We start from the raw sequence: 14,714 nt of genomic DNA on the forward strand, positions 1-14,714 counted from the left end.
AATCCCAAATGTAGGAAAAATGATTGAGGAATTATAGGACATCAAACAGCAGTAGGAACAGAGCTTTTCCATATTGCAGAGCTGCACGTTATCACACTTTGGAACCATGGGAAAAATCTGAAAACCCAAGAGAGTAATTGCCCTTTTCCTTAACAAATGTGAGTCAGTGTGTTATTCTTCAAACCTGTGATGTGCATGGTATACAGAGATCTCTGCAGTAGATATATTAATCATATAGCGTAATCTTAACAGTAAGGAAACATATCAAGAAAAGAGCACAGTTTCTACTGCTTTGAAGTATGTTTTATATCTCTTTCATATCTCACAAGAATTTTTCCACCGGTAACAGGCCTTTTTCACTGGCATTCTTTGGACACATCAAAGAAAACTATACACATTCACCTCAGTGATGAATCAACTGTTCCCATATAAGGGACACTGACAGTATGCAAACTGCTCTAATGTTGGGTCTACAAAAATGTTCATATAATAGTGGCTTTTTTTCGGGGGGGGGGGGGGGGGGTATAATTAAAATACCTGGGTGACGTGCAGTCTGATGAGTGGGTTTGTCTATAGTTCTGTACTGTGTTGTGTGAGGATTAGGCTGTGCTGATTTCTAAGGCCAATTTTATACTGGTTTTAGGTGTGGGTTTTGACAGTGCCTCCATCAAACTGAGCTACTGATAACAATATAGAGTGGGCACTAGGCCCGCCCCTTACAACTTACCTGGCTTTCTTCAACCAGCCTCTATCAGCCATTGGCTTGAGACTTTGTCAATCACATCTTGGCTCAGCCCAGTGGGATATTCACCTCTCACCTAATGCTAGTAGCTGTCTGGGTGGGTGTATTTCCCTGCCACTCGAGTGCTTCAATTGAACTGCATGTGGGACAGTGAAGTGGAAGCTGTACAAGATAAATATATGCACAAGGATTTCAAGTATGTATCATTTCACACTTGGGCACATTATAGATAATCAGCAGAGTATCGGTCTGCCTATCCTGACAGAAAGTTAGGAACTAGGATGCCCTCTCCGGTTTACCATTTATATTCCTAAACAAAAAACCTCAACGATTTTATACCCCAACGGTAACACCGTTGGGGTATTTTGTTCCAGAATATTTGTTTGTTGGTGCAGTCAAATCTAAACAAGGCTTTCTTGCCCAGGATCATCCAAGCAGGCAGCAGAACATAATGGTGTTCAACTAAGTCATATTTCGAGACCTAATTGAATAAAATGGCAAACCTGAACTGAAATGAAAGAGAAATTCTCAAAGGATCTAGTTTATCACAGGGAATTTGCAGTTTCAATTATGTTTATGGTCTAAGTAAGAACAGTTCTCGGTTTTTCCCTTGCACAAGTTAACAGCTGGCGAATACCACAGTGGGGTGGCAGGGTAGCCGGACATTCTGAACTAGATTCCTTTTTAAACAACTCTATATTTTTTTAAAAGGTGTGAACAGAGCTTGAAATAATATTACGGTATCTTTCTGAACACGCTGCTGCAAACTTAAGCACAGTTTATTTCAAGTGCACACAGCGGATCCCAATTAACAAAACGGCAATATTGTTTGCGATTGTCTATAGAAAAATGTACGCAGCCCAGCGGTTAGCTAAAAACCTCTGGATTCTAGTATTTTTCTAATATGATAAAAGTGCTATGCAATTCCAGCCTCAATTTCTCAGATGGCAAATCTCCCCTAGGACTAAATGAAGCAACCACATGAATGATAGCTGGTAACCCAGAAACCTTAGTCAATAAAAATAATAACAATCACAATAATAATAAATAACCCATATATGGTAATAAACAAATTAATGATATTCATAACCATAATAACCATATTCATAGTCCAAAACACACCACAAACTGAATTGAATTGTGGCACCGTAAACAACAGGCACTTTTACGATTGGGGGGTGTACTTTATTTGCCTCAGAAAGGCAAAAGCCTAATTAATCCCTCACTATGGTCCAAGGGGTAATTTCTCAGCAACTGGATTAAAAGTGAGACTGCATTTTATGAGCGTGCAGTGGCTGTGAATGATGTTTAACAGTGTTTCTTATTACTGGTTTGGAGGAGCCCAAGCTATTCCCTTGCATTCTCCTCCCCCCAAAGGTTGGGTTCCATCAAATACCTGTTCAAAGTATAGTTTTTACTTAAAAACCTCCATCTGGGCCACTCCATTGAAATCTGCAGGCTTAATAAGCCATGAAACAGCCAGCACTGTAAACTTCTAAACCACTACAAATGAACGAGGTAACTTTAATCAAAGAATTTTCAGAATCGAGATATAAAAAAAATCAGGGTTTTCTCCTTAAGTATTAGTTGAGATAGCCATGGGAACTTTGATCCACTGCTACAACAGTTTTCTTCCTGTTGCGAAGTAGGTGTTGGTCGGTCAAAGCAGTGGGGGAGACTGGGTGGGCAGGGTTGCATTTCAGTCCCTTGGTGTTTTATTGGGGATGCTTTTGCGGGTGAGGGACAGAATGATTAAGTCTAGTGCCCGCACCAACACACAAGAGTAAAACTGCTTCTTTCTAATTACCAAACTGGCTGCAGCACTTGCTACAAATTGGTGACAGGAGATTTAGTGTACTTGCAGGCTGAGGTAGTAGAAAGTGGTCTGGTATAGATAGCAGTTGGTCTAGCCACATCACCCAACACTCAACACCTCCACGAAACCCACTGGCTCGCCATTGAAAGAAGAATAACCTTCAAGCTCCTCACCCACGCCTACAAGGCCCTCCACAACATCAGACCTGCATACCTAAATGACCGCCTCTCCTTCCACGGACCCAAGAGACACCTCCGATCAGCTGACCTCTCTGTGGCTACCATACCGCGTATCGAATAGAGCAGAACGGGAGGAAAGTCCTTCTCCTACCTCACAGGCAAGGCCTGGGACGACCTCCCCCCTTCGGCAAACTCCTACACTGCACCAGTTTAGAAAATACCTCAAAATCTGGCTCTTAGGTTGATCTCAGCACTCAACAGAGTTGCGCCCCGCCCCCCCCCAGCACCTTGAGACCCTTGAGGGTGAGTAGTTGTGCTTTACAAACCCTTGATTGATTGATTGGTTGATAACCAAGGTGGGAGCTGGTGGCTGTTTTCACAGTTCTAGACTGGCCCTCTTAGTGACGAATTGGAAGGTATTTCGGAGTGGTGGACTGTGCGGACCCATTTGAGAGTCTAGACTGATTCCTAGGCTTTTGGAGGTAATGTGGATGGGCTTTACAATCTTGGGGCTGAATGGGAAGTGTAGGTGTGTGGCAAGGTTGTGGGAGCATTTTGAACTGTGTGTATGCTTTGGAGCAGGTTGGTGTGCAATATCTGCTTGCTAATCCTCATTATGGTACAACCTCGAACCATTTATAGTTGAGAAACAATATGAAAGCATTGAAAAACGCATTGTGCTCGTCATGCTGTAGCTGTGCCTCTTATAAAATGGCTTCTATAGCCTTCCTGGAAAGTGCTCTTAATTAACGAGAAGAAAGCAAACGGTTGGGTTATGCAGATTTTTAATACAAAAATTTGGCATGGATTCAGGAACAAAAGGGAATGTAATCTCTTCACATAAGCAAAGTTGATTTGTAAAGTTTTTTTCTACAAGAAAATAGGCTATTTTTTCCACAACTCCCATGGAGACGTAACAGCCACAGTTGGTCTATGAAATACAGGCACAAACTGTACCCCCGGTTTCCCGGCTCTGCACCAACCTGCACGTCTTGAGGCCAGAGAGTCTTGGGGCACGAGGCGCTGCGACATTGGTGGTTCAAGGCCAGGAATGAGGCTCTCGACAGCTGGTTCTGGTTTTCCTGGTATCAGCAACAATATGCAAAAGAAAAGAAAACAAAGGATGAAGAACAAGGAACTATTGCCGGAGTGCCATGGAACAAAATGAAGTGCTGCAGCACATTTATAATGCAACAAATAAAAATGTATACTTAAGCCATTACACCCTAATCAATAAAGGACGCATTTCTGATTGACTATAGAAGAAAACATCAGAGAACAAGATTGGCTCAGAGAGTTCGAGAAGTTAGCAACAATATATAAACTATATATAAAACTTTGGGAAGTGTATACAATGACGAGCAAGTGAAGTTTTGGTTGCAGAATAGAAATTCTTAATATGAGATGGATGACTCCTGTTTAATTTAACATCAGTGGTCTTGATTAGGGTTCAGACATCCATAAAATATTTCCCAAACCTTTGAGGTTCAGAGAGCACTTCTGAGGTACTTTTCGCCTAAACACCCAGTCTCCCACTAATAGGCCACAGTGTCTTGCAGGGTGGTGCGAAATTATTATTTTTTTTTTTGGGTGGGGCGAGGGGAGGATTTATTCACTTGGAAAGGTGCAAAAAAAAAAAGCCACTGTTTCCAAACATTAATAGGCTCGGAAATTGGTGATGCTCTATTTATAGAGTTCAACAGGAATGTCTAGGCAAGGATGGTTTTATGATTCTTTGCAGGAAAAAATTACAATCCGCACTGATTTTTTTGGTGTGAAATATTTATGAAAGAGCTTTCACTCTATCCTCAAGAGTGAGTGGAAAAACAGCCGACACATGTTTCGCCCCCTTACAAGGCCTTCCGGCCAGGGGTTTCTTCAGGGCTTTTTAAAAAAAAGCTGAGTAAATTATGTCTTAGCCAACAGAAAGTCATAGGATTTTATTAATCGGAGCATAATGCCGGTCCGAGTCACGGTTAGTATATTATATATAGTATATTCCTTAAATATGTACATATATACATTTATACATGTATACGGGATGATAGGGATTGTCTACACTTCTTAAAACAGATCCAGTTCTAGGAAATACAAAAAAATATTGCTTTCCAGTAGCTGCTTTAGAGGACACCAAAGATTCATTACATTTATCGGGCAGGCACATGATTCTCTAAAGGAGGTCGCACTTCTATCAATTGGTCTCTACAATATTAATAAAGAAGGATGCCTCTATTGTGAATGCTCCCCGTGGGCATGGCAGAGATCAGATTGGGGACACATTTGCTCCTGCTCGTAGCCCTTGCCCCTGTTCCTTCTACAGTTTCATCAGGCACGAATTTGCACCCATTAAAACCCCAGTCAGCGTGATCAGGCCAAGAGACATTGAACTACCTTGAATGGCCCAGGCGGTATCCCCAGAGACAGTTAGGTGCAACTCCTGCATAGAAGTTGTCCCCCAGTGCACAGCATAGAGGACCAAAATATTGGTTAAATCCTATTTGTATAGTAAATAAAAGTTGAACTGCAATCAAAGTTCATGATCAGTTGTTTTTAATGACCACCGTCAGTATCAATGTTCATTGCGTTCTGTTGACCAAAGTTATTCAGAAGTTCACAAAAATCAAAATGTAGATCTCAAAGCTTTAAATGAATTTCATTCCTGTTCACAATCAATCCCAATGCATTTCGGGCATGCGTTCTGCCCTTCGTCAGGGGAATATTCTACAAATGCTCACGTTAAGGGGTTCCTGGTTCTTAGGCATAGCATTTATGTCATTTACCATCATCCATTCAGCGTGCAACAAGGACCAGGCTAACATGCATCAAATCCTATGACATGTGTTAGACCTGTCGGCCTTAGGGTGATCTTCCCCCAACTTTTTGCCTTTCGCCTCCATTTTTTCTGACCTAGTTTTTGCTGGCATTAGGACTCTGAGCACGTTTCCACTGCTAACCAGTATTAAGGTGCATGTGCGATCTCCTCTAAACATGGTAATATTGGCTTATACCCAATTGGCATATTTAAATTACTTATAAAAGTAAAGTAGTACTAGATGTACCCAGGGCCTGTAAATTAAATGCTACTAGTTGGTCTGCAGCACTGATTGTGCCTCCCACTGAAGTAGCAGTGGTGGCTGGTGACATTTGAAAGTGATTTGACACAAAAGTTAGGGATAAGTTTTAAGTAGTAAACAAACACTGCATTTTCATTTATGTTCACCTTGTCATAATTTTGCCAACTGTGTACCGCCATGACGGGTGCCCCGTCACCCATTTGCATAGAATTGCAATTAAAATTGAAATACTTTGACCACCTTCATGTGCACTCTGCAGAGAGTCCAATGATTAGATGGTCTTGTGTTCTGAACACCTTTTTGACCCACTGGCAGACCCTGTGAGAAACTCACAAAATGAATCTTGTTTTTTGTGCCCTTTTAACAATGAGAACCAGGAAACCTAGGTTGAAGTATCCCTTGGGGGGAAATGTGAGCGACAACACGCAAGGAAGATGGAATTCAGCTGGAGAAGCATTGTACTCTTAATCCACTTCTTCGGAGAGCATCAGCAGTTAGCTAACCAAGTTTTTCCCTCCATAACACAATGTCCCTCCTACCAGAACTAATAGCATATCTCCTCCCTACACCTGTGCAAGTGTGAAATTCCTACATAGTCAAGAGCAAGGTGAGCTCTCTTGCCCAAGACGGGTTACTGCACCAGAAGCAGTTGTACTGAGGTCTGGGCAGTAGATGAACCTAGTACAAGAAAGTTAATTTTTTGTTTGTTTAAAACAAGGGTCTTAAGTAAAATAGACATGGAGTTTAGAAACATTGAATTATTTCATCGACTACATGAGAGGAAATTATTTTTGAAGGCCTGCTGCTATCTCTCCCACAGGATAACATTGAAGTTACCTTATTACATTTTATAAGTGTCATTTACAAATGGGAAGAAAGAAATAGGGGTGCGCAGAAAACTCTGCTCCTCTGGCGGATTTCTCAGAGTTTTCCCACTCTGCCTGCTTGGAGTGCAGAGTTCGGCAAAAAGTTAGTCAGCTTCCGCTTGTCAGTGTTTTTCTCAAGTGCATCTCGCCAACATTAAGGGGTCGATTACGATGGCGGACGGACTTGCGTCCGTCCGCCACCACTGAGTATGAGGGACCGTCCGCATGGGCAGCGGCGGTCCCACCATGGCAATTAGGATGTGACCGCCACCCTGGCGGTCACATCCTGTATTTTTTACATTGCGGCGGGTGCTGCTTTAAGCAGCACCCGCCGCTATGTAAAAAATTACAACTGTGCATTTGCATGCACAAAGCGGCAGGCACCGCGCGGTGCCTGCCGCTTCGTGCACACAAATGCAGGGGGGGTACCATAGGTACCCCCCATGTGCACCCACCCCCCCCACTCAACCTGGGGGCCCGCAACGGGCCCCCAAAGAAATCACCGTATGCCTTTCCACGGCGGAGAATCCGCCGCGGAAAGGCATCTGTTGACCCCCATCCTAATATGGCTGGCGGTGTCTGATAGACACTGTCAGCCATGTTAGAGCTTTTCCGCCGCGGTCGTAAGGCGACAGCGGCGGAAAAGCTGCGACCGATTTTGAGACCCACCGCCATCCTAATTTGGCGGTGGGTCTTTTGTGCCTCCCCAGTGGTTTTCCCGCATCCTCCGGGCCGGCGGTGGCTTCCGCCGGCCCGGAGGATGCGGGAAAACCGCGATCCTAATCGCCCCCTTAGTTGGCAAGCTCGAGCGAGAAAAAACGAGCACTAGACCGCCTCCTGGTGAGATTTCTCAATGCAGGCAGTCTCGACAGGTCGCTACCGCTCGCGTTGAGAAAGTTGCTGCTGGAGTTGTGTAAAATGATGCTGGAGTACAAAATCTACTTGAGTGGCAGAAATAACCAGCACCCTCAGGCGCACCACACATTGCAGTCCATGCTGATTTTACTTTGTGGGACAAGTTTCCAATGCTAAAAACCAGTGTGAGCAGCACGACAGACCGGAATTCCCATGCTCGCGGAAGTCTGCCTCGCAGGTCTTTGGAACAAACCCATTGCCCCAACACCGCGACGCACACCTACGCTAGACTTTGCATTACAAGGCCCGTCGATGGGATTCTGGACATCAATGCAACAGGACTTCAAACCGCAGATTCACAGCATCTCAGAACAGATGCATTGCTTCTGCTGCAGAACGCATTTTGACACGGATCCACGCAACGCTCCACAAGTCACAATTTAAGGTACACCATTCAGCGGATCTAACTGGTTCCCTATACATGGCCTGTGCTCCATTGCGTTCAGTCTGAACTTGTGACTTTGGCAGTGCTGGACTGGGAATGCAAAGAGGCCCTGGCAGTTGAGTCGGAGCAGCCGTGTGGGGGGAGGAGAGGAAGGGGGATGCGCGAGGAAAACACTGCAACTGCTTTTGTTACGGGGGCCGATATTGCCAAAATTGTCCCCGGGTAACAAAAACAGCCCCCAGGGGTCCATAACCAGACTGCACCCTGATGGCCCACCTGGAAAATGCCCGGTGCCCACTACAGCCAGTCTGACCCTGGACTTTGGCCTGGTCCGGGGCGATCAGATTTCCACCAATGGCGCATTATGCCTTTTGCCGTTAGTCTCTTTATAAAACTATCTCTGGTTCTAACAATAGTTTTTGTTGTTGTTTTGGTCTTGTGTTATTTAATAAATTAAACTTATTTTGCCTAACCTAGTGTGGGATCTTTTTTGGCATGGTGTTTTTATTGATTTACTGTTTGAAGTGTTGCATGAACACTTTACACATTGCCTCGGAGTTAAGCCTGACTGCTCTATGCCAAGCAACCAAGGGGTGAACACAGTTTAATTTGACAAGGGTTGTGGTTGCTGCTTGACCAGGGCTCACACACCAGTCAACCAGTAACTCAATTTCTTAAAGCATGTAGCTGTCAAACATATAGGAAAAGTATTGGGCACACAACTCTAGACAACCTGAAAAACAAAAAGATGACTTTTGGCGCATAAAAGTGGAGGCATGGGTATCCGGAGAAGATCAGTTACCACATAGGGGACATTTTCATCTATAGTAGTGGGTAATTTGTTGTTCTTTAAGTGGAGGTGTAATGGTATATCAGTGAAGACAGCTGAGAGATCTTCACAAAAACATTACTGTAGATGATATCAAAGGCTACTGGTTTGCCGGAATTTGTCTAGTTTGCTGAATACCTTATTGTGTAGCAAAATGGCTTCAGTGACACTTTGGGGAAACATGTATTTGTTCTTGTCTAGATGAGACACTGTAGGTTCAGAGTTTTGAGGTAGACATGGTTTCGATTTTTGTTATCAGCATGCCTTCATGTCTTCCTGAGAGCTGAGAATGGGGTTGTGTTATGGCTCAATTATAGATTTAATTATTTTTGATGTATTTTTCTTGATGCAAATGTACATTAGTTTTGTGGGATGCTATTTTGTAGCAGTGACTAGTAGGCAGATTAATGGTTTAGACAATTGAGATGAACGATCTCATTTAGATTTTGGCGGTTGGGATACTCCATCAAATAGTGACTAACATCCCTTCCCCGGTAATAGAGTGCAATACACCATAAAGCACGTGTAATGCAGCAGACTGGATCTCTGCTATTTTTATGACAGAGTGTTCCATTCTCAAACTCTAAATAAGGCCCAAAGTCTTCATCAGTGAAAATAATCCAGGGAACATCCACAGTGTCTGAGAATTACAAGCAAAGGTTGCCTCAGGGAGAACAGGTGATCTTTCAGCCAAGCCAGATCTGGTGAGTATGGTGACATGTGTGGCTATGTGGAAGGAAATGGTGTGTTTGTCTATCCATGTCAGTTCTTTCCATGGCTCTGCTTTGCTGTTGTCAATAGTGAAGAGTCAAGACTAACCCCAGCGGATGTCTTGCAGTGTGAGTGGGATTGGTGACCAGTTCTGAAGTACAAGGGCTTTAATGTTGTCAGTGTACTTGCAGCGAGCAAATAAAATAGGGAGGTCTATAGAGATGTTGAAGTTGCTTAGAACAGTCAGGAGACAGACGCCCATAGTGAGTTCTAATGTGATTGCTCAGTTTCCAGTAAAGAGTGGTTGGTTTGTAGGTCTATACACCAACAGGAATGTGTGTATGTGTATCGGTGCAAAGGAGCATAGTAAGGTCGTATTTTCACAGGCTGGTATGAAGGGTCCAAGTGAAGTAAAGGGTAGGCCAAAGGTAGCACCTGATACTCCCTACTACTCCTAATTGACATCCTGGGACCTGTGTTTTCTGGCAAGCACTGGGACACTGATACCATCGAGGGCTGGCTCTTCTCCCGCGCGCACCGATCCAAGAATGTCACTGGAATGCTCCCTCCCCAATCATGCCCCTCTCCACCCTGCTGGCACTGAAATAATGTCTAGACACAGGGTGTCGAACAGAGGGGGAAGTTGTCTCTTTTCTCAAATCTAAACCATCCATCTCATAATCCAAATTTCTATTTCCAGCCAACGCTTTATAGGACACCAAAAATGTAACCAAAGATTGATCACATTTAGCGGGCAGGCACATGATTCTCTGAAGGAGGTCGAACTTCTATCAATTGGTCTTTACAATATAAATTAAGATGGATGGCACTATGATGTATGCTCCAGTACAGAGATGCTTGGGAGGCTGGACTCGCAGCTCTTGAGTCAGAGATCCACATATTACAATCCCAAAGAATCGCCAATTTACGAATGTTGCTTTGGACTACAGTTGGTGAAAGGTTACATGTTATGGCCTAAGTGAAACAAGTAATTGATTAACACCTTGGCTGCTAGGGAGATTATTCTGCTGTGCTGCAGGACCTAGATTCCCATTGTTTCATGACGAGCTCAGCTCGTCATGAGCACACGAGCAGTGTACTGCATGACGAGCTGAGCTTGTCATGAGCATCGAAGGGGTTAACAGTGGACCACTCTCCAATTGTAATACTTGTTTTCTTAAATGCTTTATGCATCTAAGGGTGCCCACCTGACAGTGATCCTGATCCCAATCATGAATACACAATCCTTTGTCTGAAATCAATGAAGGCCTTCAATCCAGGGAGCACTAAATGTAGTGTTCATTTCTGTACAACAATAAAGTTTTATGAAATGATTTGAGTATTCATTTCATGATCATGATTGGGGCTCCCGGTTTTATGGTATTCATTTTTTTGACATTTCAGTCTGTATTTAAGCATATTTATTTTTTGCTAATTTTATCTGTGTTTATCCATATTAATTTTGGTTTTTGTGGAAAAATGAAGCTGAAATTAGTATATTTCCACATTTATTTAACCGGTAAATATGCACTCATGCTTGAATGCCTACTTGGTTTCAGTGCTGTAAACACCTGCAGAAGATACATTAATGCACTTGTAAGAAAATATGTGAATTTCAGTGACAACCTTGTGCATATCTACTGCTGTTAAAGCCTCTTTACCAAAATTTCTTTCTTTTTTAGCCCCCTTACCTATCAATACACACAGCTATTGGCCTGGCGGACGTGTCAGACAGTATTTAGAATTACTCAAAAAGTAACCCAATTTCCGTTTTTATCCTCATTTAAAAATAAATATAGACAAGAAAATAAATGTTTTCTGTCTGTATTTAGCAGTAAAAATCAATAGAAACGGAAAACAGGGAGCCTTAATCATCAATCAGAGAATTTGTAAAGCGTGCTACTTACCCGTGAGGGTCTCAAGGCGCAGGGGGGTGGGGTTGGGGGGGGGGGGTATGCTGCTACTGCTCGAAGAGCCAGGTCTTGAGGAGCCTTCTGAAGGTGAGCAGGTCTTGGGTCTGTCGTAGGTGGGTGGGGAGGGTGTTCCAGGTTTTGGCGGCGAGTAAGGAGAAGGATCTGCCGCCTGAGGTTGTTCGTTGGATGCGCGGGATGGCGGCAAGGGCGAGCCTGGTGGAGCGGAGCTGGCGGGCGGGGGTGTAGAAGTCGAGTCTGTCGTTCAGGTAGGCTGGTCCGGTGTTGTGGAGTGCTTTGCGTGTGTGGGTGAGGAGTTTGAAGGTGATCCTCTTGATGACGGGGAGCCAGTGCAGGTCTCTTAGGTCAGAGGTGATGTGGCTGCAGCGGGGGACGTTGAGGATCAGACGGGCCGAGGCGTTCTGGATGCGTTGTAGTCGACGCAGGTGTTTGGCCGGGATTCCTGAGTAGAGTGCATTGCCGTAGTTCAGTCTGCTGCTGACGAGGGCTTGTGTCACTGCTCTTCTTGTTTCGGTCGGAATCCACTTGTAGATCATGCGAAGCATGCAGAGGGTGTTGTAGCAGGAGGAGGAGATGGCGTTGAACTGTTTCGACATGGAGAGGGCGGAGTCGAGGATGAATCCTAGGCTGCGTGCGTGGTCCGTGGGTGTTGGAGCTGCTCCCAGTGCGGTCGGCCACCATGAGTCGTCCCACGCGGAGGGGGACGACAGACATAGGATGAGGATCTCAGTCTTGTCAGAGTTCAGTTTCAGACGGCTGCTCCTCATCCACTCGGCGACGGCCTTCATTCCCTCATGGAGGTTGGTTTTGGCTGTGTGCGGGTCCTTGGTGAGGGAGAGGATGAGCTGGGTGTCGTCGGCGTAGGAGATGATGTTCAGGTCGTGCTGGCGGGCCACTTGTGCGATGGGGGCTATGTAGATATTGAACAGGGTAGGGCTGAGGGAAGAGCCCTGGGTTACGCCGAAGATGATGTCGGTGGCTTCGGATCGGAAGGGCAGGAGGCAGACTCTCTGGGTTCTGCCAGAGAGGAAGGACGTGGTCCAGTCCAGGGTCTTCTTCTGGATACCGACTTCTTGGAGGCCTGTTCTTAGTGTGTGGTGGCAGACTGTGTCGAAAGTGGCTGACCGGTCCAGGAGGATGAGGGCTCAGGTTTCACCGTTGTCTAGATGATTAAGGATTGTATGTTTCTTTTGTAGAGTATGAATAATATAGCTCATGAAGCAAGGACCGCGTTGCTAGATTAATTAAATATTAATTGTGGAAGCAGTTATGGCTTAGCATGAACACTAATATAATAATTTCAAGAATTATGACTAACACCAAATAGAAAATTAGTCAGTGTAGTTCCATTAGAGGGTTAGTACGACCTGAACAGGATGGCAACATTGCTTTGCACCACACTTTAAGGGACAGAAGAGAAATAAGTTTCAACCATAGTGCTGTTTCCAACTTTGGGTATTTAAAATGGTGTTTTGGTCCACCAAGATTTACAACTTCTAGCAAGTTCTAGGGAGTTGGAAATTGATTTGGACTCGCAGACGGATAAAGATTTACCACCCAAACCCAGCAAATATGCAGGACAGTCTCAGGACTTTTTATTTGGCCAATACTGTAAAACCAGACATCAAAGTCCAAAGTTGCAGGGATTTGCAGCTAGGATCTTTAGCACACCCGTCAGACAAACACAGACTATAGATGTAGACCATGTTTGGGCAATATGCCATATGAAGTGCCATAGTACATGTTTACACCGATACTGAAATACATTAGGTGAGGTATGGGAAAGCAGAAGGGCTGTGTTATCTCAGTAGACAAATCACTGACTTTCCTTTAGTGGTATTCAGTTTAAAGGTCCTCGAGTTCACAATGAAAACCCCTCAGCAGCTCCAATAATATATGTTTCCAACCACACCTCCCCACCCTTCCCGTAAAAGCACTCACTGCTCCTTATATGTAGATACCAATAGGGGATTCATAAATGAGAGTTCAGGTCCAAAAACTAAGAACACACTTCCCTGCAGGTGTAATCAATGCTTGGTGGAATTGTGTTGTAAATGGGACAATGAGGTCATGAATGAAGTTAGCAGTGAAGTCATGTGTGACTTCTGAGGAGTGAACTGATAGAAGTTACTTTTGCAGGAATTTTAACTGTAGCATTCGACGTTTGATGTTTGAGCTAAAACAATATGGTTAAGAAATGTTCTTTTTTCTTTGTCTGAAATGTTCTATACAGCACATGCACACAGAGATCAATATTTGACAAGTTAGTCGTCGAATTGTCACCAGCACACTGAATCCTGTGATACAAGGATAACCATTCATAGTTTGTGGAGTGGAAGACCAAGCAAGGTGATAGGTAAGACCAGATTGGGTTGAGGATAGGCAGAAAAGTAGGTTCTCCTAAATAATTTTTTTTAATTGCTTTTTTTGATGGACAAAGGATACAGTTTATGTGCCTCTTAACACAACAGAGGCCCACGTGAGCCCCAAAGTAAGCCGTTAGTTCATTTATAAAATAAAGACGTTTTTTCCAATGCAAGAAGAATTTTACAGAAAGTGGTGATTGCAAAAATCTGAAGGACTGTTGGACAATCACAATAAAAGTAGAGTTGCTCAGTTTGTGTGCTCCCACTCATTTGATCACACATATAATTACACACACACAAATATTTTATAAATACACATACTTGCATAATATTTACATATGTTTAAAAGTGATTGCAAGAATTTTTATGATGAGATGCTTCAGTGATTTTGTAAGACAATTGTGCATAAAAAATAATCATTATCGATGAATCATTACTGAGAAATTGAGCAGAAACTTAAGTAGGAACTTGATGCCTGGCAGTAGATTAGAATTGTAGATGCGCATAAAAGTCACAGCAGTCACGGATATATAAAGGAACTGGATGGATAGCCTCAGCCTGTGTAGAATTTTGGAGCAGTTTTCTCACACAGATTCGGAATACTGCAATGATGCAAGATGCATAATAAAAAATAAAAAAACAATAGTGCAATCACATACCTTTTGAGTTCAGGCTGGGATCGGAAAAGTAAAAACTACATGTATGGATATATGGGGAACACCCAGGTCTTAAGAACCAGGGGTCTGTACATCAAATATAATAAAATAATAGCCATAAATCTCAAGAATTATATATGGAACTCAATGGCTTGTATTACCTATGGATATTTCCCAAATTACATTTTCTTTTACTTCTAGAAATGAATATTAAAACATAAAATCGTACATTTACATATTAATT

General features: G+C 43.5%; 1 protein-coding gene across 14 annotated transcripts in view; it reads right to left on the reverse strand.

Annotated features, from left to right (window-relative positions):
- AAK1 (AP2 associated kinase 1) overlaps window positions 1-14,714 on the reverse strand; it is a 376,820-nt gene that overhangs the window by 118,374 nt on the left and 243,732 nt on the right. For all 14 annotated transcript variants that reach the window (XR_013602491.1, XM_078666673.1, XM_078666674.1 and 11 more), the window contains one exon: window positions 3,721-3,819. Coding sequence is in view for 13 of the 14 variants with exons in the window: in XM_078666673.1 (XP_078522799.1) it covers window positions 3,721-3,819 (99 nt within the window). In the remaining variant the exon portion in view is untranslated. The remainder of the gene's footprint in view (window positions 1-3,720; window positions 3,820-14,714) is intronic.

Source organism: Lissotriton helveticus, chromosome 11 (genome assembly GCF_964261635.1).
Source record: "Lissotriton helveticus chromosome 11, aLisHel1.1, whole genome shotgun sequence".
Taxonomy (NCBI): Eukaryota; Metazoa; Chordata; class Amphibia; order Caudata; family Salamandridae; genus Lissotriton; species Lissotriton helveticus.